General features: G+C 38.4%; 2 protein-coding genes across 3 annotated transcripts; both read left to right on the top strand.

Moving 5' to 3' along the window:
* Nucleotides 1–1421: 1421 nt before the first annotated feature.
* Nucleotides 1422–7132, top strand: LOC130171075 (fizzy-related protein homolog). Of its 2 annotated transcripts, none has more exons than XM_056378865.1 (14): nt 1422–1569; nt 2330–2433; nt 3088–3216; nt 3402–3465; nt 3594–3721; nt 3938–4020; nt 4161–4344; nt 4485–4550; nt 4631–4733; nt 4923–5107; nt 5203–5436; nt 5964–6068; nt 6182–6274; nt 6369–7132. In XM_056378865.1, exons 2-14 carry the CDS (start codon nt 2365–2367, stop codon nt 6408–6410), a joined length of 1485 nt encoding a protein of 494 aa, XP_056234840.1. In that variant the 5' UTR covers nt 1422–1569; nt 2330–2364; the 3' UTR covers nt 6411–7132. The 2 variants fall into 2 exon arrangements, with proteins under 2 accessions (XP_056234840.1, XP_056234839.1); XM_056378864.1 differs by having other exon boundaries at nt 3591–3721; nt 6369–7130.
* A 205-nt stretch (nt 7133–7337) lies between these two features.
* On the top strand, nt 7338–16866 carry haus5 (HAUS augmin-like complex, subunit 5). The gene is made up of 19 exons (XM_056378863.1): nt 7338–8017; nt 8127–8189; nt 8416–8448; nt 9310–9334; nt 9497–9629; nt 9808–9967; nt 10073–10169; nt 10668–10759; nt 10873–10927; nt 11033–11160; nt 11259–11340; nt 11467–11621; nt 12006–12168; nt 12391–12471; nt 12637–12782; nt 13267–13363; nt 14475–14613; nt 14804–14936; nt 15793–16866. The coding sequence occupies exons 1-19, from the start codon at nt 7920–7922 to the stop codon at nt 15893–15895; spliced, it is 1983 nt and encodes a 660-aa protein (XP_056234838.1). The 5' UTR covers nt 7338–7919; the 3' UTR covers nt 15896–16866.
* The last annotated feature ends 178 nt before the right edge of the window (nt 16867–17044 follow it).

The following is a 17044-nucleotide window of genomic DNA, read 5'->3' as shown; positions in this document are numbered from 1 at the left end:
TTTAGATATCCGATGCCCCATACTCTTTAGGAAGTGAGGTATAGGCTATACCATTGCAGACGGTAGTTTGACAATGGAACTATTACGCCCTCTATGTTTGAAACTTCAACATGGCAGGAAACCTTTTTTTTGTTTGTTTAAATTTGAACTGTGAAGTAAATATTGAACCAACGAAAGCATAAGGATAAGGACAAACAGTCCATTACAATATTATAGAGATAAGATATGTAGATAAAAAAATAAAATAAAATAAACGTCTGTCAGGATTCTTAGTCAAATCAAATTGAACAAGCTAATTACAAAACACAGCTTCTGAAGAATTCTTGTTTAGGGAAGAGTTTTGACATAAAGTTCAAATTCCCTTAATAAAAGAAAATAAAGGTTTGCTGCCAGAAATTGTAAATCTATGAGTGTGATATTTGGCTGATAAAATCAATAACTTTACAAGAAAAAAAATGTGTGAAGACCTAATAACATGTTATAATAATACAAACAAAAATATTACATACATAAGCAGTAATACAACCAAGGTCTAGTCAAAATATTTTGGTGTGAGGACAAATCCATAATAAATGTGGCAGTGTGTCAGACTGAGTTTTACAAAATGAACGATTTACATCAGTATCAGTCGTCAATTAAACAGATATTGATTTTGTGGTGTTTTTATGTCTGTTCTATGTTGCACTCAGGTCCATGACATTTTGTTTTTCCTGTATTTATGTTATGCATATGTATGGAAATGACAATAAGCCTGCACCTGCAGCTGAAAAACTAACAAATTAACATTTGATTTCATGTGATGTCCCTTATTTGTAACTCACTCATTTCTCACTTATCAGTTTATTAGTTACACCTAGCTAAAACTAATGCAATCTAACACAACAGTCCTAATGTTCAGTTTGTGTCGAAAAAGTTTTAGAGAGGTGTTCCTTCAACAGTATGATCATTTAGGAGGCTTTAGTTTGTAGTACTGTTGAACACTATTGCATTATACAGAGAACGGTCTGTTATTTAGCCTATCTTACTAGTATAAATGGGGTGCACAAAATAATAGAAACACCAACATCATCATAACGCAATACAAGTCCACAGCACCACATACTGCAGCCTCCAAGATTACCATAAAGTTGAGCAGATGCCTCATTAATACCGCTTCAACTAAAACCTAATATTTGGCTTTAACATTCATGAATGGAGGAGTATTTGGAGACTTGTACGATCTCATCCCTGCACGTGGACCTCTGTGTTGCACATGAGTTTACACTGTTTACACTTATATTTTATAGATAGTAACACAGAACAACTTCACTCTTAACTTAATCAATTCTGGTCGCGATTATTAAACTCCTACTGGAGACAAACGTAAGTTGCGTTTCCGTGTTTTTATTAGCGACGCGTACGTCACAGGGGGTGACGAAACCCCCACAATGCACTTTTCCACCTCAACTAAACATTCACCTTCCTCTTATAGCGAATAACTTTCCATTTCTCGCTTTAATTCATCCCACATATCTGCGACGACTGTTGTTCCTGGTGTTTGCCGTTTTAGAGGCTGCCCGGTTGTTGCTGGTATGTTGTCTGTTGCAAATATGAGTTAACCACTAGCTAACTTAGCTAATGCTAGTTATCATTAGCTTTTTTTTTTTTTAGTACAAACATGACTGAAGAAAAACATTATAAACACACCAAATGTATAAGCATTACAGGGCTTTTCACGATCTTGTTCATCGAGCTTATTAAAAGTTGGACGTGTCACAACTGAGTTGGTGAATCTGTTGTTACTGTGGAGTGGGAACGCTTGAGTAGGTTACACAGGATATATGTCATGCTATTTTCATTATTTACGCTGAAATGCAGACAACTATGGGATATTTAACGAAGTGTGATTATCAAGCTAAGTGCTACATAGATGTCTTTAAAAGAGGCTTTGAAATATGCTGTGAAATGTCATCATTTTCCACCAACATTGTAGACTGTCATTCTAAACATTGTTTTACAGATTTAAATCAGTATGATTAGGATACTGCATAATCTCTCGGCTACCTTCATAATCATTCAGTATAAGAATGTTGAACAACACCAATAACAATCCCATATGCAATTAATTGTTAGATAGATAGATAGATAGATAGATAGATAGATAGATAGATAGATAGATGTATTGATCACAATTTGGAAAATTGTGTTATTGTGGTCATTTTCAGGCATGTTCTTCACTCTGCTTTGAATTTGAATAATTCATGTGTGACATGGTTTTTCAACATTAGTTCAAGTCCCTGGTTAGAAATCCCTAAAAAGACACAGTGTTTTTAATTAATGTATTTGCCAGGTCCATCTTCCCAGCCTGTGGGATCAGGGTCTAGGATGGATCCAGAATATGAACATCGCCTCCTCCGCCAAATCAACATTCAAAATGACAACTTGAGTCCTGTTGTGAGTAACGTCTTTCTGTTCTCCTCCTCCTACTGTTAGTTGTTTTTCTTAATCACAGTTATGCTGAACTTTTGTCTTGTTAGATGGTTTACAGTATTGAGCAAAGGTATTAGGAACTAAACGTGAGGTGAGGATAAACCACGATTGTTTTTTTATTTATCAATTAACTTCATACAAAATTCAGTGAAAAGAAAAATCCTAGTTTCCTAGCTACACTTGTGCACAGTTTTTCATGGTACTTGGCAGGTAGGTTGTTCCAGCATCTTGGAGAACTTGCCACAGTACTTCTGTGGATTCAGGCTGTCTCAGTGTCTTCTGTCTCTTCATAGAATCCAAGAATGATTTGTCTGATATTGTGATCAGGACTCTACGGAGGCCTGACCATCTGTTGCAGGTCTCCTTGTTCGTCTTGTTGAGTAACATAGCTCTTTTTAACTCTGACTGTATGTTTGGGCTCATTGTCATGCTGCAGACCGAATTTGGATTTTTTTTTTCCCGGACCAGTCAACTCCCTGATAGCACTGTGTGATAGATAAGAATCTAAACATCTAATATGCCTAAAAGTTTTGTACAGCAATATATATTACAACTGGTTACCACGCTTCCATAAATTCATAAGCAAATACACTTTAAAGTAATATGTCGGTTTTGCAGAAATTGATACAGAGTCATCACAGTCGAACACCAACTGGTTCCCCGTTATCCTCACCCAGTAAGCTTGGAGACCGATTTATCCCAACCAGAGCGGGGGCCAACTGGAACATCAACTTCCACAGGATCAATGTATGGACATGTTGTGGGTGAATTTACTGAGCAGTGTGTCGGTGCTGTTGTAAGAGAAATATAGTATTCATGTGTAATTCAGTATTCAAAATGTTAAAAAGTGTCTGGGTGAAGTTGTTTATAGTGTATAGTTTGTAGTTCTGTCCGACTCACATCAATGACAGTATCTTTGTGATTTTGTTTAGGAAAATGAGAAGTCACCAAGTCAGAACAGAAAAACAAAGGATGCTTCTTCTGATAATATCAAAGGTAAATAAATTTTGTAAATGTAATTTTGTAAATTCTGTTTCTTGCTTATGTGCATCTAGAATTGTGGTTTTATGCTTCAATGCTTTTACTGTCTTATGAATCAAATAATATTTGTGTGCATGTAGCAGATGGGCTGGCCTACTCTGCTTTGCTGAAAAATGAACTTCTGGGAGCAGGAATAGAAAAGATTCAGGACCCCCAGACAGAAGACAGACGTCTACAGCCATCCACCCCTGAGAAGAGGAGTCTCTTCACTGTATGAACATTTCATCTCATACTCCTTAAATATTGGATTATATAGCACATTTATTGTCATGTCAGAACAGAGACATGCCCTTAAGGTCCTTAGCAGGGGCAGAAAAACTAAGTCAGAGTAGAACACCACTATTCACTCAGTGCACAGCTTGTCTTCTGTGTTTTATGTTATTTTATTGACGCTGGTGGAGAACATGAAGATGTTTGTTCTTTGCAGTTTTCACTCAATACAAAAAGGTCATCTCCAGATGATGGCACCAGCATCTCCCCCTACTCCCTATCACCTGTCAGCAACAAAAGGTAGAAGCACTTATACACAAATATTTTGGTTTATAGATCTTTTGTGGTTGATCACTCATCAATGTTGTCACCATGTGAATGAAGAGAAATGTACATATTGGTATCAGGATTTTATAAAGTCTGACTTTTTCCTGCTACAGTCAAAAATTGTTACGTTCACCGAGGAAGCCAACTCGCAAGATCTCAAAGATCCCCTTTAAAGTGCTTGATGCTCCAGAGCTGCAGGACGACTTTTACCTCAACTTAGTGGACTGGTCTTCTCTCAACGTGCTCAGTGTCGGGCTAGGCACATGTGTTTACCTGTGGAGTGCCTGTACCAGCCAGGTACTACACTCTGTGTATCTGTACACCTAATTTTGGAAGTTGAATTAGAACTGTTTCGTGTTCATGCTTTGCTTTTCTTGGCAGCATTAATCACTGTCTGGTGTCAAAGTTAATCTCTAACTAAAGTGTCTTTTCCTCAGGTAACAAGGCTGTGTGATCTGTCAGTGGAAGGAGACTCCGTCACATCAGTTGGCTGGTCTGAAAGGGTAAGTACACATAACTTACTGCCATCAGAACTTTCGATTCAGTTAGTTTTTGTTAATGAAATGATTCTTCTCGTTTTTAGGGCAACCTGGTGGCAGTGGGGACTCACAAAGGATACGTTCAGATCTGGGACGCTGGTGCTGGGAAGAAACTCTTTGCCTTGGAAGGACACACAGCTAGAGTTGGTGTGAACATTTGCTTTGTTTAAACCCTGAATGTGGGTTATAGAGTGGCTTAACAGTGTGTGAATCCAAAAGACTGGACACAGTCAGCATTAGGCTGAATTAATGCTTGACATTCTTGATAGCTGCCTTCTTACAGCAAAATGTTTAAAGTGTGACCAAGTATAAATTAAACTTGACTCTGTTCTACAGGAGCGTTAGCATGGAATGCAGACCAGTTGTCATCGGGAAGCCGTGACCGTATGATTCTTCAAAGAGACATACGGACGCCTCCACTGCAGTCAGAAAGACGGCTGCAGGGACACAGACAGGAAGTGTGTGGCTTAAAGTGGAGCACTGACCATCAGCTGCTCGCATCTGGTGGCAATGACAATAAGGTACAGTTGTTACATTTATCAAACCTGCCTCTTCTCATCTTTGTTCATTTACTCACTGTACTCATTGATGAGGGTGACGGTGTTTGTCATCTCAGCTGCTGGTCTGGAACCACTCCTCACTGAGCCCAGTGCAGACATACATGGATCACCTGGCTGCGGTTAAAGCCATTGCCTGGTCCCCCCACCAGCACGGCCTGCTGGCCTCTGGAGGCGGCACTGCCGATCGCTGTATTCGATTTTGGAACACGCTGACGTCGCAGCCGCTGCAGTGTATGGACACCGGCTCACAGGTCTGCAACCTGGCCTGGTCCAAGCATGCTAATGAGCTGGTGAGTCACTTCAGATGCACACAGCGCACAGCTGATGTACAGTCCTACACCTGTGATATAGTGTTATACTTTAATTTGTTATTTTGTCTCTTAAGATATTTGCACCTAATTTATATTAATTTGTAAAGATGTTTTACTCTTTTTAAGGACACTGCTTAATTCTGTAAAACATCCAGTGCAATTCAAACATCCAAGGGTTATAAACACCCTTAAAGGCTTAAAGGCACTATATAGCTTTGTTAATTAGGATATCACAGCATATTTCTATTGACACTTGAAACTATGTGTGAGATGATTGTAGCCACTGTCTAGTGCTAATGTTCTTCAAAGTTGTTCTCAGTATTTGACTGTGATACCGTAGAAACTTTACTCGTTTGGTCTGAGGTCTGTGTGTCCTCTTCCTGTCGCACAATGTAAAATTCACTGTAGAGTTTCTAACTGAATGTGGTAATGTTTTACTGATATTATATTACACAAAGCACAATTTACACAGCACAGTGAATTATAATTATTGTCTCTCTTTCCAGGTTAGCACCCATGGCTACTCTCAGAACCAGATCTTGGTCTGGAAATATCCAGCTCTCACTCAGGTGGCCAAGCTCACAGGACACTCCTACAGAGTCCTTTACCTGGTCAGTGTGTGTTCGTACATGATGTCAGTGATGGTCGTATTAATGCTAAAAGCCTGCCATCTTTGCCAGAAAGTCTGGTAGCAGCCTCATAAATGTTTAAAGTTTTTCTTTAGGCAATGTCCCCGGATGGCGAGGCAATAGTGACAGGAGCTGGAGATGAGACTCTACGCTTCTGGAACGTATTCAGCAAAACAAGGTCAACAAAGGTGAGAAAGCACTTTGTTTGGGCATAGCGTTCAGCACTGTCCCCGGATCTGCAAAATAATTAACCAAAGTTTCTATATCTTTTTTTTTCTCCAGGAATCTGTATCAGTTTTAAATCTCTTCACCAGGATACGGTAACTTAAAAAAAATACAAATTTGAGTGGTGCCTGGGTGTTATCACTCGGCAGCTCATAAACGTGGTGCTAAGGACAAACATTTCAATCTAAGGCATCTTGTGGCATTTTTTCACACAGGAAATGGCAGCGAGAACAACTGAGCTATTTTTTTTTAACGCTAATAATTGTTTTGGGAGATTCTTTTTGACGTGTGTGCCTTCATGATGATTGTAAAAACATTTTTACTTTTTAAAAATGTATAAGTGGGTTGATTTCCATTTGTTTTGTATTCACAAGAGATCATACGCCTTACTTAAAAATATTGTGATACTGTTTGCATTGTTGTGGAATCTGAAATGTGGAGAGAGCATTTTCAGTTTTTGTTTAACTCAGGTCTAATTTATTTAACGCACTTGTTATGTGGTAAAACATTCAATGAACAAATCATCTGTCATGGAGGAATGGAGATTCAGTGGAGAAAAAGATGACTAAAATATAAAAACTAAACCTAATCACCTACTAAGGCTTCTACAGTATGTGCACCATGTTTACTGTGATCCTTAGATTACTAAGGTTGAAGAGTGGTTGGCTGAAGTAATGCAGTTTGCCACTGTGGCCAGAAAGTCTAATGCTGTGCATCTAGACATATACTACATGGTTGATTCTCTGTAGTAAAGGAAGAAATAAAAGATGATGGAACTGAATAACCGGTGTGTGACTTTGTGTATATTTGATTTCTTCAATTACAAATACCATTACCATTTATTTTTGGACCTAATAAAATTTATTTGCAATTATGTTAGATTAGATTGTATAACGCTGCATATTATTGCTGCATAGTGTATTTTGTCCACACCATTTATATCTGTGAGGGTTAAGTAAAAATAGCACTATAATGCAGGTCAGTTTAACAGCAATGCTTCCTCCAGTATTATTCAGATGAATCAACACCTCTCCAAAACAGTTTCATCAAAAAATGAACATAAGAAATTTATAAGGTAGTTTTTAATGCATGACTGGTGGATCAGACTACAGTAGTTTTGGATGTATTTGTTTATGCACATTATATCTGTGTATATGTGAAAAAGGATACATTTTCACGACCTTCTTTATTTATTTATATTTTTTTCATTTCTTTTTATGTGGCACCATATTCAAATAGTTTTTCTCGAAACTGTATGAAATTAATGGGGAGTCACTATTTTTATCAAGTGGAATTACCCCATGAATAAAACAAAATACATAACATTGTAAATCGATACCAACAACACCAGCAACAACCGACTACAACCAGGGGCGGCGCTGCCACAACGGATATACTGACCGGAAATACCGCAAACGGGCGGGAAGTTGAAAATTTGAGAATTTCAGATTTATAAAAAAAATGCATTTTTCAAGTTAATTTAGGCTTATAAAGGAGAGATTCGTTTTAGGATTATAATTTGCCAGGTTAAATTCGATCAACGACACAAGCAAACTTCGCTAGCTGTCAGGGGCAGTAGCTACTAGCTTGTTGTTATTGTCTGTCAGAATGGCGGACAGAAATCTTGTGCAGGAGTTGAAGCGTTGGGCGACAGAGGAGTTCAATCTGCCCCCGGACAGCCTGCCAAATGACAGCTATTTTAAAACGTGGGTATCAGTATGTCTATACTATCATAGTTAACACTGAACAGTAGAGGTCCTCACAATCGATGCTCACTTTGCAGCGTTGAAGTAATGTCGGTCATTTGTTTTCCAGGCTCTGTGTTGGGACGGGGAAGTCAATATGGAAATATGTCATCCAACACGTTTTCCAACAGAGGTTAGCATTCACACTGCCTTGCTGTTTTGTAACCTTTTGGTCATTTACCTACTGCTGATTTTCTTGTATGTCCAACCCAGCCCCTGTTTGTCTGTTCAGCATAAAGAACATCGTGGCATCTGCTAAATGTCTTGGTCTCTAAACTAAACTTCAGTCTCTCCCTCTGTGCTCACTTTGACTGGGCAAATAATGGATTACAGCTTCTTGATTGTTTCTGTTTTTCCAGGAACGCGAAGATCATGCGTGGCAATCTTCAGTGGTATCCTTTCACACTCTGAGGGACGGTTTTAAAGGCAGTAATCCAAATGTCGAAATTGTCAAAATAAATGGGAGGCAAGTGAGTTAAATTTCAAGTCATAGCCAAGGATCTGACTACTTATGTCAAAGTGATATTTCAGTTTTCTCCTTTTAGTAAATTAGCAAAAAAAAAATCTGTTTTTGTTTTATGGGACATTGAGTGTAGATTGACAGCAGATTTTTTTTTTTTTGCATAAAGCTGAATACTTTCTGATTGCACTGTACAAAGATGCCAAAGGGATGCTTTTAAACAGTGTCACCATTCTATAGTTTGTAAGTTTATTTTCAACTGTAAAACGCCCTTTCTTATTGTAATCGTTAGATTAATGGATTGTGTATAGAAAGATGCTACTGGCCAGCATATATAATTATTGGATTTTTTTCTAAAACTCACACTCATATCAGGTAGAACAGAGACAGTATCTTGCTCAAGATACTTTTTAGTTTTTTTTGAATATTTATGTTCTATCAATCAATCTATTAGTGTGTCTGCCACCACTGTCACCCAGCTCGTCCTGTCATTGTATGCAAAGGACAGTATATATACAGTGTGTGCTTTCTTTGGGTGTTCTGGTGCTCCCTGGTTGTGCCTGGTTGAAATCTTAGGGACCTTTATGATGCATCCCATTCCTTCTCTCCCTTTCTCTCCACCTTAGGACAATTATCTACTAGGCTATTTTATAAACACCCCCAAAAATAATTATAAATATGTCTTATTGTTATACTTGGTATCACTCAAATATACACTGAATCTCCTCAGCTACCATGACCACTGCCAGTTCAACATTTGTTGGGTAATTTCCTTGACACTATGATTTTCAAGGTACAAAGTTCTTCAAGACAAAGAGGTAGGCTACAACTTGTTTTCCTTCCCTGTTGTAGTACTGATTGATTAATATTAATCTGAATGATCGCACTAATGATACAGAATGTGCAATTGTTCGTTTCAGTAAGAAAGCCACTGATTAAATGAAGTGTGCTTCTATCTGTTGGTGTTTTTACTTGCTCAGGTGAAGCAGGCTGAGGACCAGAGTGAGGCTGCTAAGCAGAGAGAGCTACAGAGGAAGATAGAGCAGCTGAGAGCTGAGATCAGTCACCTGGACTCTCAGATCAGTGGAACAGAGGAACAGTTGGCCACACAAGGTTAGTCCATCTCATACAGTGAGGGCTGGGTATCATTTGGTAGTTGCTTTATTTACAGTATTCACTTAGTGTTATACACTTTCAGTATTTTATGTACACAATATAAAAAAGTTTCATAGTTCTAAAATATGCTGGGTGATCTCGCACACTGTTGTTTTATACTGTCTTTAATCAACAGAGCAGTCTATCAGTCGTACCTGGAGCCAGGTGGAGGAAAGCCAGCGCAGAGAGCTGCTTCTCCAGGCCTTCAGGCAGCGCTGCGTCTTGGGCTCCAAGATGTTATCTGACGATACACAAAAGATCAGGGGGCACTGCCAGGCACTGGAACAGATGGCCAGGTAAGGCTGAAGTTAAATAGAAACTAATAAATTTAGCTTATTTATAGACCCATAATAATCACATAGCAGTTCAGATTTTAAAAAAGGAAGTTTTGTGTATTACAGGAAAGCAGAGGTAGAAGTTCTGTTCGATGATAAGTCTTCAAGCAGCAATGATGGTGACAACCTCAACTCCAAAACCACAACAGAGGCGCAGGTCCTGGTAAGAGCTGCCGAAATCTGGTCTGTATTTTACTGAGCAGAGTTTAAAGAGTAGTGTGTTGCATCTCCGTCATCCAGGTTGTGGTTATCCAAGAAGGGTTGAATTGAGGAACTGGACGTTATAGATACTTGAAGACGTTTCGCATCCAAGAAGCTTCCTCAGTTCAGTTTGTCTGGCGATTGCAGTGTCAGTATATACACAGTGTGTGTGGACAGAGGAGACAAACTAATTCATCAAAATGACATAGACTGAATGCCATCTTTGTTAGGAAACTGCAATGAATTACTGCTGGTCTCGCCATTATTTATCTTGATTTCTGTTTCTTTTGACAGCTTTTTGGAAATTCAGTCTTCCAAATTTGCACATTTGGAAGCAAAAAAAAAACAGTTGATAAAAAATGATTTACACAAATCTGAGTAATGCAGTCCAAGATGCCTGTAATACATCAGCTGCTGATTGAAGAAAATCATCATCATTTCTTTTATTTTCCTCTGTCAGCGTGAAGTGAGAGAGCTGTGTGAAGCCAGGGTCCACTTCTATCAGTCTTTACAAGAGAGTGAACTGAAAACGGCGCAATCTGCAGCCAAACGGTAAGGACTATAGTGGATAAAGTATTTGAGAAATCAACTAATCACAAACTGTATTTCAGAATATTGTGAACTTCTTTCTTGAATTAATAGCTTCTTTCTTCTCTCCCTCTCAGTATGACTCGTGAGCAGAGGACTGCCATGTTTCACTACTGGTTGAGTGCTGTGGAGGTTGGTCTAAATTTGTCAAATTTTACTAAATATTTTGTTACTTGTGTATATAATGTCTGTAATATTCACTTTGAATTAACATGCTGTTGCTTGTCATTGCATCAGAACCTGTTGGGTGATTATCCTCCAAACCATGTCCTCTCAGCATTACAATATTTAGCTTCCAGAGAACAGAAGGAACTAGAGAACAAACTGGCTTCTGTGGATGTGACCCACGACGTGACAGCTCTGCGGTAAGGCATACCACCATATTACTATGATGCTCTCTTTTCATGTCAGACTATTTCATTCAAAGTTTTCAGTGTTACAGTATTTGGCATGTTCATTGCAGGTTCCGCTATGAAAGCAATCACCTGCTGGACATGTCAGCAGAAGAGGATAATGAGTTGCCACCGGTTAAGACCCTCTTACAGGTTCTAAACACAAACACTCACATACACTTTAATATGAAATTATAATATAAAATGAGGACACGTTCATCTTTTCTGACATCTGTGAAAAATGCATTTTTCTTTTGTTGGTTCTGTCTGGGTTTCCAGGCTGCCTGGGAAGAGGTGGAGCAGAGTTTGGTGGAACTGGCTCAGACTCGCTCCAGAGTCCAGCAGCTCAAAAACCAGCTGCTGGCCCGCAAGAAGGAGGCTCAGCAGGAGGTGTCTGGTATTGCAGATGAACTCCATAACGACACCTTGGCACAGTGAGTCCACTTACTGTAGAGTTTATTGATCAGGTCATGAAATCCAGACTGAGATGTATGCAAAAATGTAATACATCCTCTGAAACATTTTCTATTCTGAGTAATGGGGCATCAGACACCTTCAGACACATTACTGTATGGATCCCACAAATATTTTAGTCTAGTAATTTCCTATGATGGAAAACAAAAGTCAGGAAAATTATTTTAAGAGTAGGAGGTTATTATCAGTTGTTATTAAGTTAAGATCGAACATTTAGTGTTTGCTCTTTGTCATAATACATTTGTTGCAAACACAAATATAACTAAGAGTCAAATTAGAGATTTATTTCACCTAGTCAAATAAAAAAGTTATTGCAAAGAATTTACTCTGTGTTTTGCTATCAGGTCAGCCCTAGAGCTGGAACTCCAGTGTGTGATGCAGGCAGCAGCCAGAGATCACATCAGAGACCGGTGTATACAGCTGGACCAACATGCCAGAAGCCGACAGGAGGCACTGAGAAACCTCCGCAGCCAGTGGCAGAACATCCTGGACTTCAGGCAGCTAGTGGTGAGAGTGAATTGACAGCCATTTCCTTCTTGTTTTATATCCATTTAGTTACATTATATCAGTGATTATTCAGAAAAATGTAGTCTGTAGGATTTGGTTATGTCTGCTTTTGACTTTCTGGAGATAAACATCTTGAATTGCCAGATTTCTGAACTTAAAATGCAGAGCTGTCAATATTTCTGCAACATATATCGTGAAACATATTGTGTTGTGTCTCTACAGGTTCTCAGGCAGGAGCATATCAGAGGTCTGATTAAGGGGAACTCCACGGCCAAGACAGAGCTGATCCATCTACACAGACAGGTGTGGATGTTCTCCATCTGTGACACTTAAGTAGACAAGGATTTGCTTTGTGCTGTTGTGAAAGAGATGTTTTTAAGCTTTTGTGGCTTCTTTTGTGGCTTTTGCCACAAAGTATCACATTTCCGGGAATCTCTTGAGGATTTCTCTCCCTCTGTTTTGTTTCAGTTACAGGAATTCATCCAGGGTAAGTTGCTGCCACAGTTTGAAGATGTCACCACTGCAGCAAACGGACTAAGGAACTCTATTTCTAAGGAGGCCAGACAGTTTGGAGTGGTTTCGCTTCTCACTCTGGACCGCAGGACTGTTGAAGGGTAAGAGAAAGTTGTCTATTTTGTACATAAGCAATCTAATTTTATTTTTGTTCCAGTTTAGAAAAAGGTTCCTAAGTCAATACCCAAACTGAGGACTTCATATCTGAGTACATATTTCACTGCCAGAAACTGAAACTGTATTTGGTAATAAATCGGAAAGGCTTACACAAAACAGGCTGCCAACTTTCTTTTTTTTCCCCTCAGTTGTGTTGAGTTCTTTTGGATTTAAAGATGAATTACAAATTCACAGAGGGAGGGAGATGAGAGAAGCAGAGTAATATCTGTCAGAAAATGATCCTCCTTCATCAGGGGTACACCTGTGGCTCCAGCTGCAGTGCACTAAAGCATTTGACTTTCATTTAGAAAGTGTATCACAAGAAGAGATGTTTTTAATCATACTCTTGATCAAGTGCTGAACAAAAATAGAAAAATGACATTTTTTCCTGTTTTTTTTTTTTTTAATTTTTACAATTTTTATTTCAAGAACTCAAAGGATCCCTGCATTGTGGTTGTCCATCCATCGCTTGCAGTCCTCAACCTTCAGCAGAATGTGTCAGAGCCTGGCTTTCCCACTGTACAAGGTGAGAGTTGACATATAATGCTGAGAAAGTGAGATCTTCTCCTCCTTTGTCTTTTTGCCCAGAGCAGCAGTATACATGCATGTCAGTCCTTCGGTTATATCTGTTTAATTCATAATTTAAATGCTGATGATTCAGGTCAAAGCAATTTCCTTTTAATTGAACTTATTTTTTTATGATTTTATTGAGTAACTATTTGTTATAATCCTATAATAGTTAAATTTATTGAATGATACAGGAGAAAATTATGTTTTCTTTTTAAATGGAAAAAATATGATAAATATAATAAAATAGGTGAGCACTAATATGCATGAATTACTTTATAATAGACCAAAAATGTATTGTAAACTATAACGACAATGTGAGAATGGATTTTGAGATTGAATAACATGGTAATGGTATTAGTATTGTTCTGGTTATGTGCAAAAACACAACACAAGAGACCTGTTTTCTTTTTAAATCAATTGTGTTATTAGTTATGGTAAAATTGCTCCGTCAAGCAGCTTTTTCCAACCCATAGTCGTGATATCAAACCTCACAGTTTGAATGTTGTGTGTCTTTTTTTTATTACATCATTGGAATCAGCTCATCATTAAAAAACAGTCTCAGTTATTTATATCCTTTGGCTTCAGTGACATTACCATCCGAATCTAACATTGCAACTAACCATGCATTTTAAACCATGCATTTCAGTTCCCACCCTCATGAAAATTCACTGCATAACTTTGCATGTGAGATTTACCTGTGGACACTCACTGGATTCGTATAAAAGTTGTGTTAGAAGCTCCCACACTTCATACTGCTCCTTAAACTCCACCTGCCTGGAGTGGTTTTAATTAACCAGCTGACTCTCACTGCCATCGCTTGACCCCAGCCCTCTGACTAACAGAGCTGATAAAAATAATGTCCATGAAAATCAGTCTTACTGCACAGAGACATAGCAGCAGTAGCCTCGTATCTTTTAGGCTGCTGTGAGTTTGCTTTTTAGGGACATCTGCTAGTTTTACAAACACTACTGTGTAACTTTATCTTTTTTTATATGGAATTACTTGTCCTTTTCCCCTTTCTCTGACTTTAACACAGACTAATTTTTCTCCTTCTTCTTGCTCTTCAGGCTCCAGAGGAGTTGTGTTTCCAGGCGCGTTCCCAGCAGCTTGAGTTACGTTTTCTCCGTCAGTTACTTCAACTTCAGTCTGCTGCTCTGCAGAAAATACAGAAGGAAGCCAAAATGCTGCATGCATCTGATCAAAAAGGTAATCAGAGGAACTAATCAAAAGAGGCTTTTATCAGGCTCAAGGGACACAGTGACAAGTGCTGCATTTTGCTGTTTGTATACATGCTGTCTTTAATGCAGACTTTACATTACCTTGGCAAAAATACATTTTTAGAAACATCGGTTTTGGTAACAACAAATCTACTGTTTTTCCTCACTGTGCTTCTTAGCCTTGCTTTCCAGAGTCGTGGAGGAGGATCGGAAGCTTCTAAAGTCTCTCGTCCCAAGAGTCAGAGGCCTCACTAAATGTTGTGCTCAGGGCCTTTCTTATGGGGACCAAGTCAAAACTGCCATCTCTTACTGGTAAGGCACATTTCTGAAGCAGATAATCTACTGTACTGTAAAACAGTCTATGTACTACATTTTACATTTTTATAGCATTCACAAATGTGTATAAAGGAGAATTCAATCTGGGTCTATTTTCATAGTTTCACCATTGGTCCTTTCAGTTCATTCATTGTCGAGATCTGGGGATGCCTCTACCTTGGCACAGCTTTACAGTGGAGGACATTAGGGAAAGCAGCACGAAACTAGTCTGTCTAACTGTGTTACCTAAACCACATCTGCAAATGTGACAAGTTCTCATTCAAACAGCCTGCTCTGAATATCTATTAGTATTCTAACAACTTCACCTTTGATATAGTGCTTGCAGTAATTGTGTGCACACACTGTTTTACAATGCAATGGATGATGTGTTTACCATAAGTCATTTCAATAACTGTGTTAAACTTCAGATATGTTTAACACCTATTTGATTATCTAACTACTGGCGTTTCATTTGCTTGAACAGACTGCATTGTGGAGATAAAGTGTCATGTGATTGACAAATTGTGGCTGGTCAATAATTCAGCATTATTGTTTGTGTTTCAGTGAAATCATACTTTAACGATATGCAAACTGCAATTATGAACTATGAACCTAAGTTTTTCTTGCCGGACGTAATGCATAACAGTGGAACACAAGCACATTCAATTCAACATCAATTATTTTGTGATTTTACGTTTGAGTAAAATGACAGAAATGATGTCAAGCCTTTACTACTTGGATTGTGTATAGATTTTTTTTCTGAACATAAATGTGTTATTGTGGATTTATGCTTTTGCTCAGGTGTTAAGTTTCTGGTTTACTTATTTTTTGTTTGGTGTGTTCATACTTGTAGGTGGGATCAACCAGTCCAGCATGTCCTCCCTGATGTCAATAGAGGAGGACTGACTTTTCAGCAGTGGCTACAAAGATGGAAACTAGCTGCCAACGCCTGTTAAGGGACACCTCATAGTTTAAAAATATAAAGGAGATCCCGCTCAGCACCTTTCAGTGGCAAAATGTCCATGATATAGTTAAGGATGGATTACCAACCCAGCAAAGTGGGCAACTGCCTGGGGGCCCCAGACCATGAGGCCACTGTTTCATCCATTTTTACTGGTTTGGCAGTTTGATTAGTTACAAATGTGTTATTTGCATCACTATTCCTTTAGTTCATTATTAGCTAATTGTCAGGTCCTGTCTTGTGGTGGTGCCCTGGGATAAAAATTTGTTGTAACACATTAATTATTTTAGTTTATATTGTCCTCAAGAGGACCACATTCCCAAATAAAGATGTGTTTAATCTAATTATCACAAACTGAGACTGTAAGTATTTCAGCATGGGAGATTTGGTTGCACAGATCTTAATGGAGACAGCAAGGCACATGCTCAGAGGGTGGTAGGTGGGGGTCAATGGGGGCCCACAGCAAAGTTTTGCCTTGAGCCACCATAACAGGCTAATCTGGACATAGCTGCAGTAATTAACAAATGCACAAATACGCTGCAGTGTAAAGCAGAGCTGCAATGATTAGTTACTTGTTAAATGTTTTGATGATTAATTGTTTTAGTCATTTTTCAAGCACAAATACCAAACATTTGTTGGTTCCAGCTTCTCAAGTATGAACATTTGCTGCTTTTCTTGGGCTTACACTCAAATAAATAGTGTATTTTTTAGGACTTAGACTGTTGGTTGGACAAAACAAGATATTAGATGATGTCTCCAGCTGCTTTAGGACATTTATTACTTGTTTTTTGGTTTTATTATTTTCAATTCATTGAAAATGAAAATCATTAATTGCAGCACTACTGTGAAGCAGTAGTGGTTGTAACTAAACAACACTTTATCTAAGATGTTTATTCTCATCATTACTCCTCTTGATATTTTACCATATGAATGTCGTTTACTAATAAATAATTTTAAATCCAAGTATTTCCTGCTGTCTTCGTTGAAATGCATTAAAATGCAATGAAGTTGTTGAATACTGCCTCTCCAGCTCTAGTGTTGAAGACCAAGCTGAGTCCATGCTGCATTTTGTTCATATGCCTCCAGTAAGATGCAGATTATCATTAGCCTAGTATCGATTTGTCTCACAGACGGCTCAATCCAC

Source organism: Seriola aureovittata, chromosome 6 (assembly GCF_021018895.1).
Source record: "Seriola aureovittata isolate HTS-2021-v1 ecotype China chromosome 6, ASM2101889v1, whole genome shotgun sequence".
Taxonomy (NCBI): domain Eukaryota; kingdom Metazoa; phylum Chordata; class Actinopteri; order Carangiformes; family Carangidae; genus Seriola; species Seriola aureovittata.
Note: the sequence above shows the minus strand (reverse complement) of the source record. Positions and strands in the feature narration are given on the sequence as shown.

Coding starts and splice junctions, on each gene's coding strand:
- LOC130171075 (XM_056378864.1), top strand. CDS start 2,365: ATGGATCCAGAATATGAACATCGCCTCCTCCGCCAAATCAACATTCAA. Junction 2,434..3,087: donor ATGACAACTTGAGTCCTGTT/GTGAGTAACGTC, acceptor TCGGTTTTGCAG/AAATTGATACAGAGTCATCA. Junction 3,466..3,590: donor TTCTTCTGATAATATCAAAG/GTAAATAAATTT, acceptor GTGTGCATGTAG/CAGATGGGCTGGCCTACTCT.
- haus5 (XM_056378863.1), top strand. CDS start 7,920: ATGGCGGACAGAAATCTTGTGCAGGAGTTGAAGCGTTGGGCGACAGAG. Junction 8,190..8,415: donor CAACACGTTTTCCAACAGAG/GTTAGCATTCAC, acceptor CTGTTTTTCCAG/GAACGCGAAGATCATGCGTG. Junction 12,783..13,266: donor GACCGCAGGACTGTTGAAGG/GTAAGAGAAAGT, acceptor TTTTATTTCAAG/AACTCAAAGGATCCCTGCAT.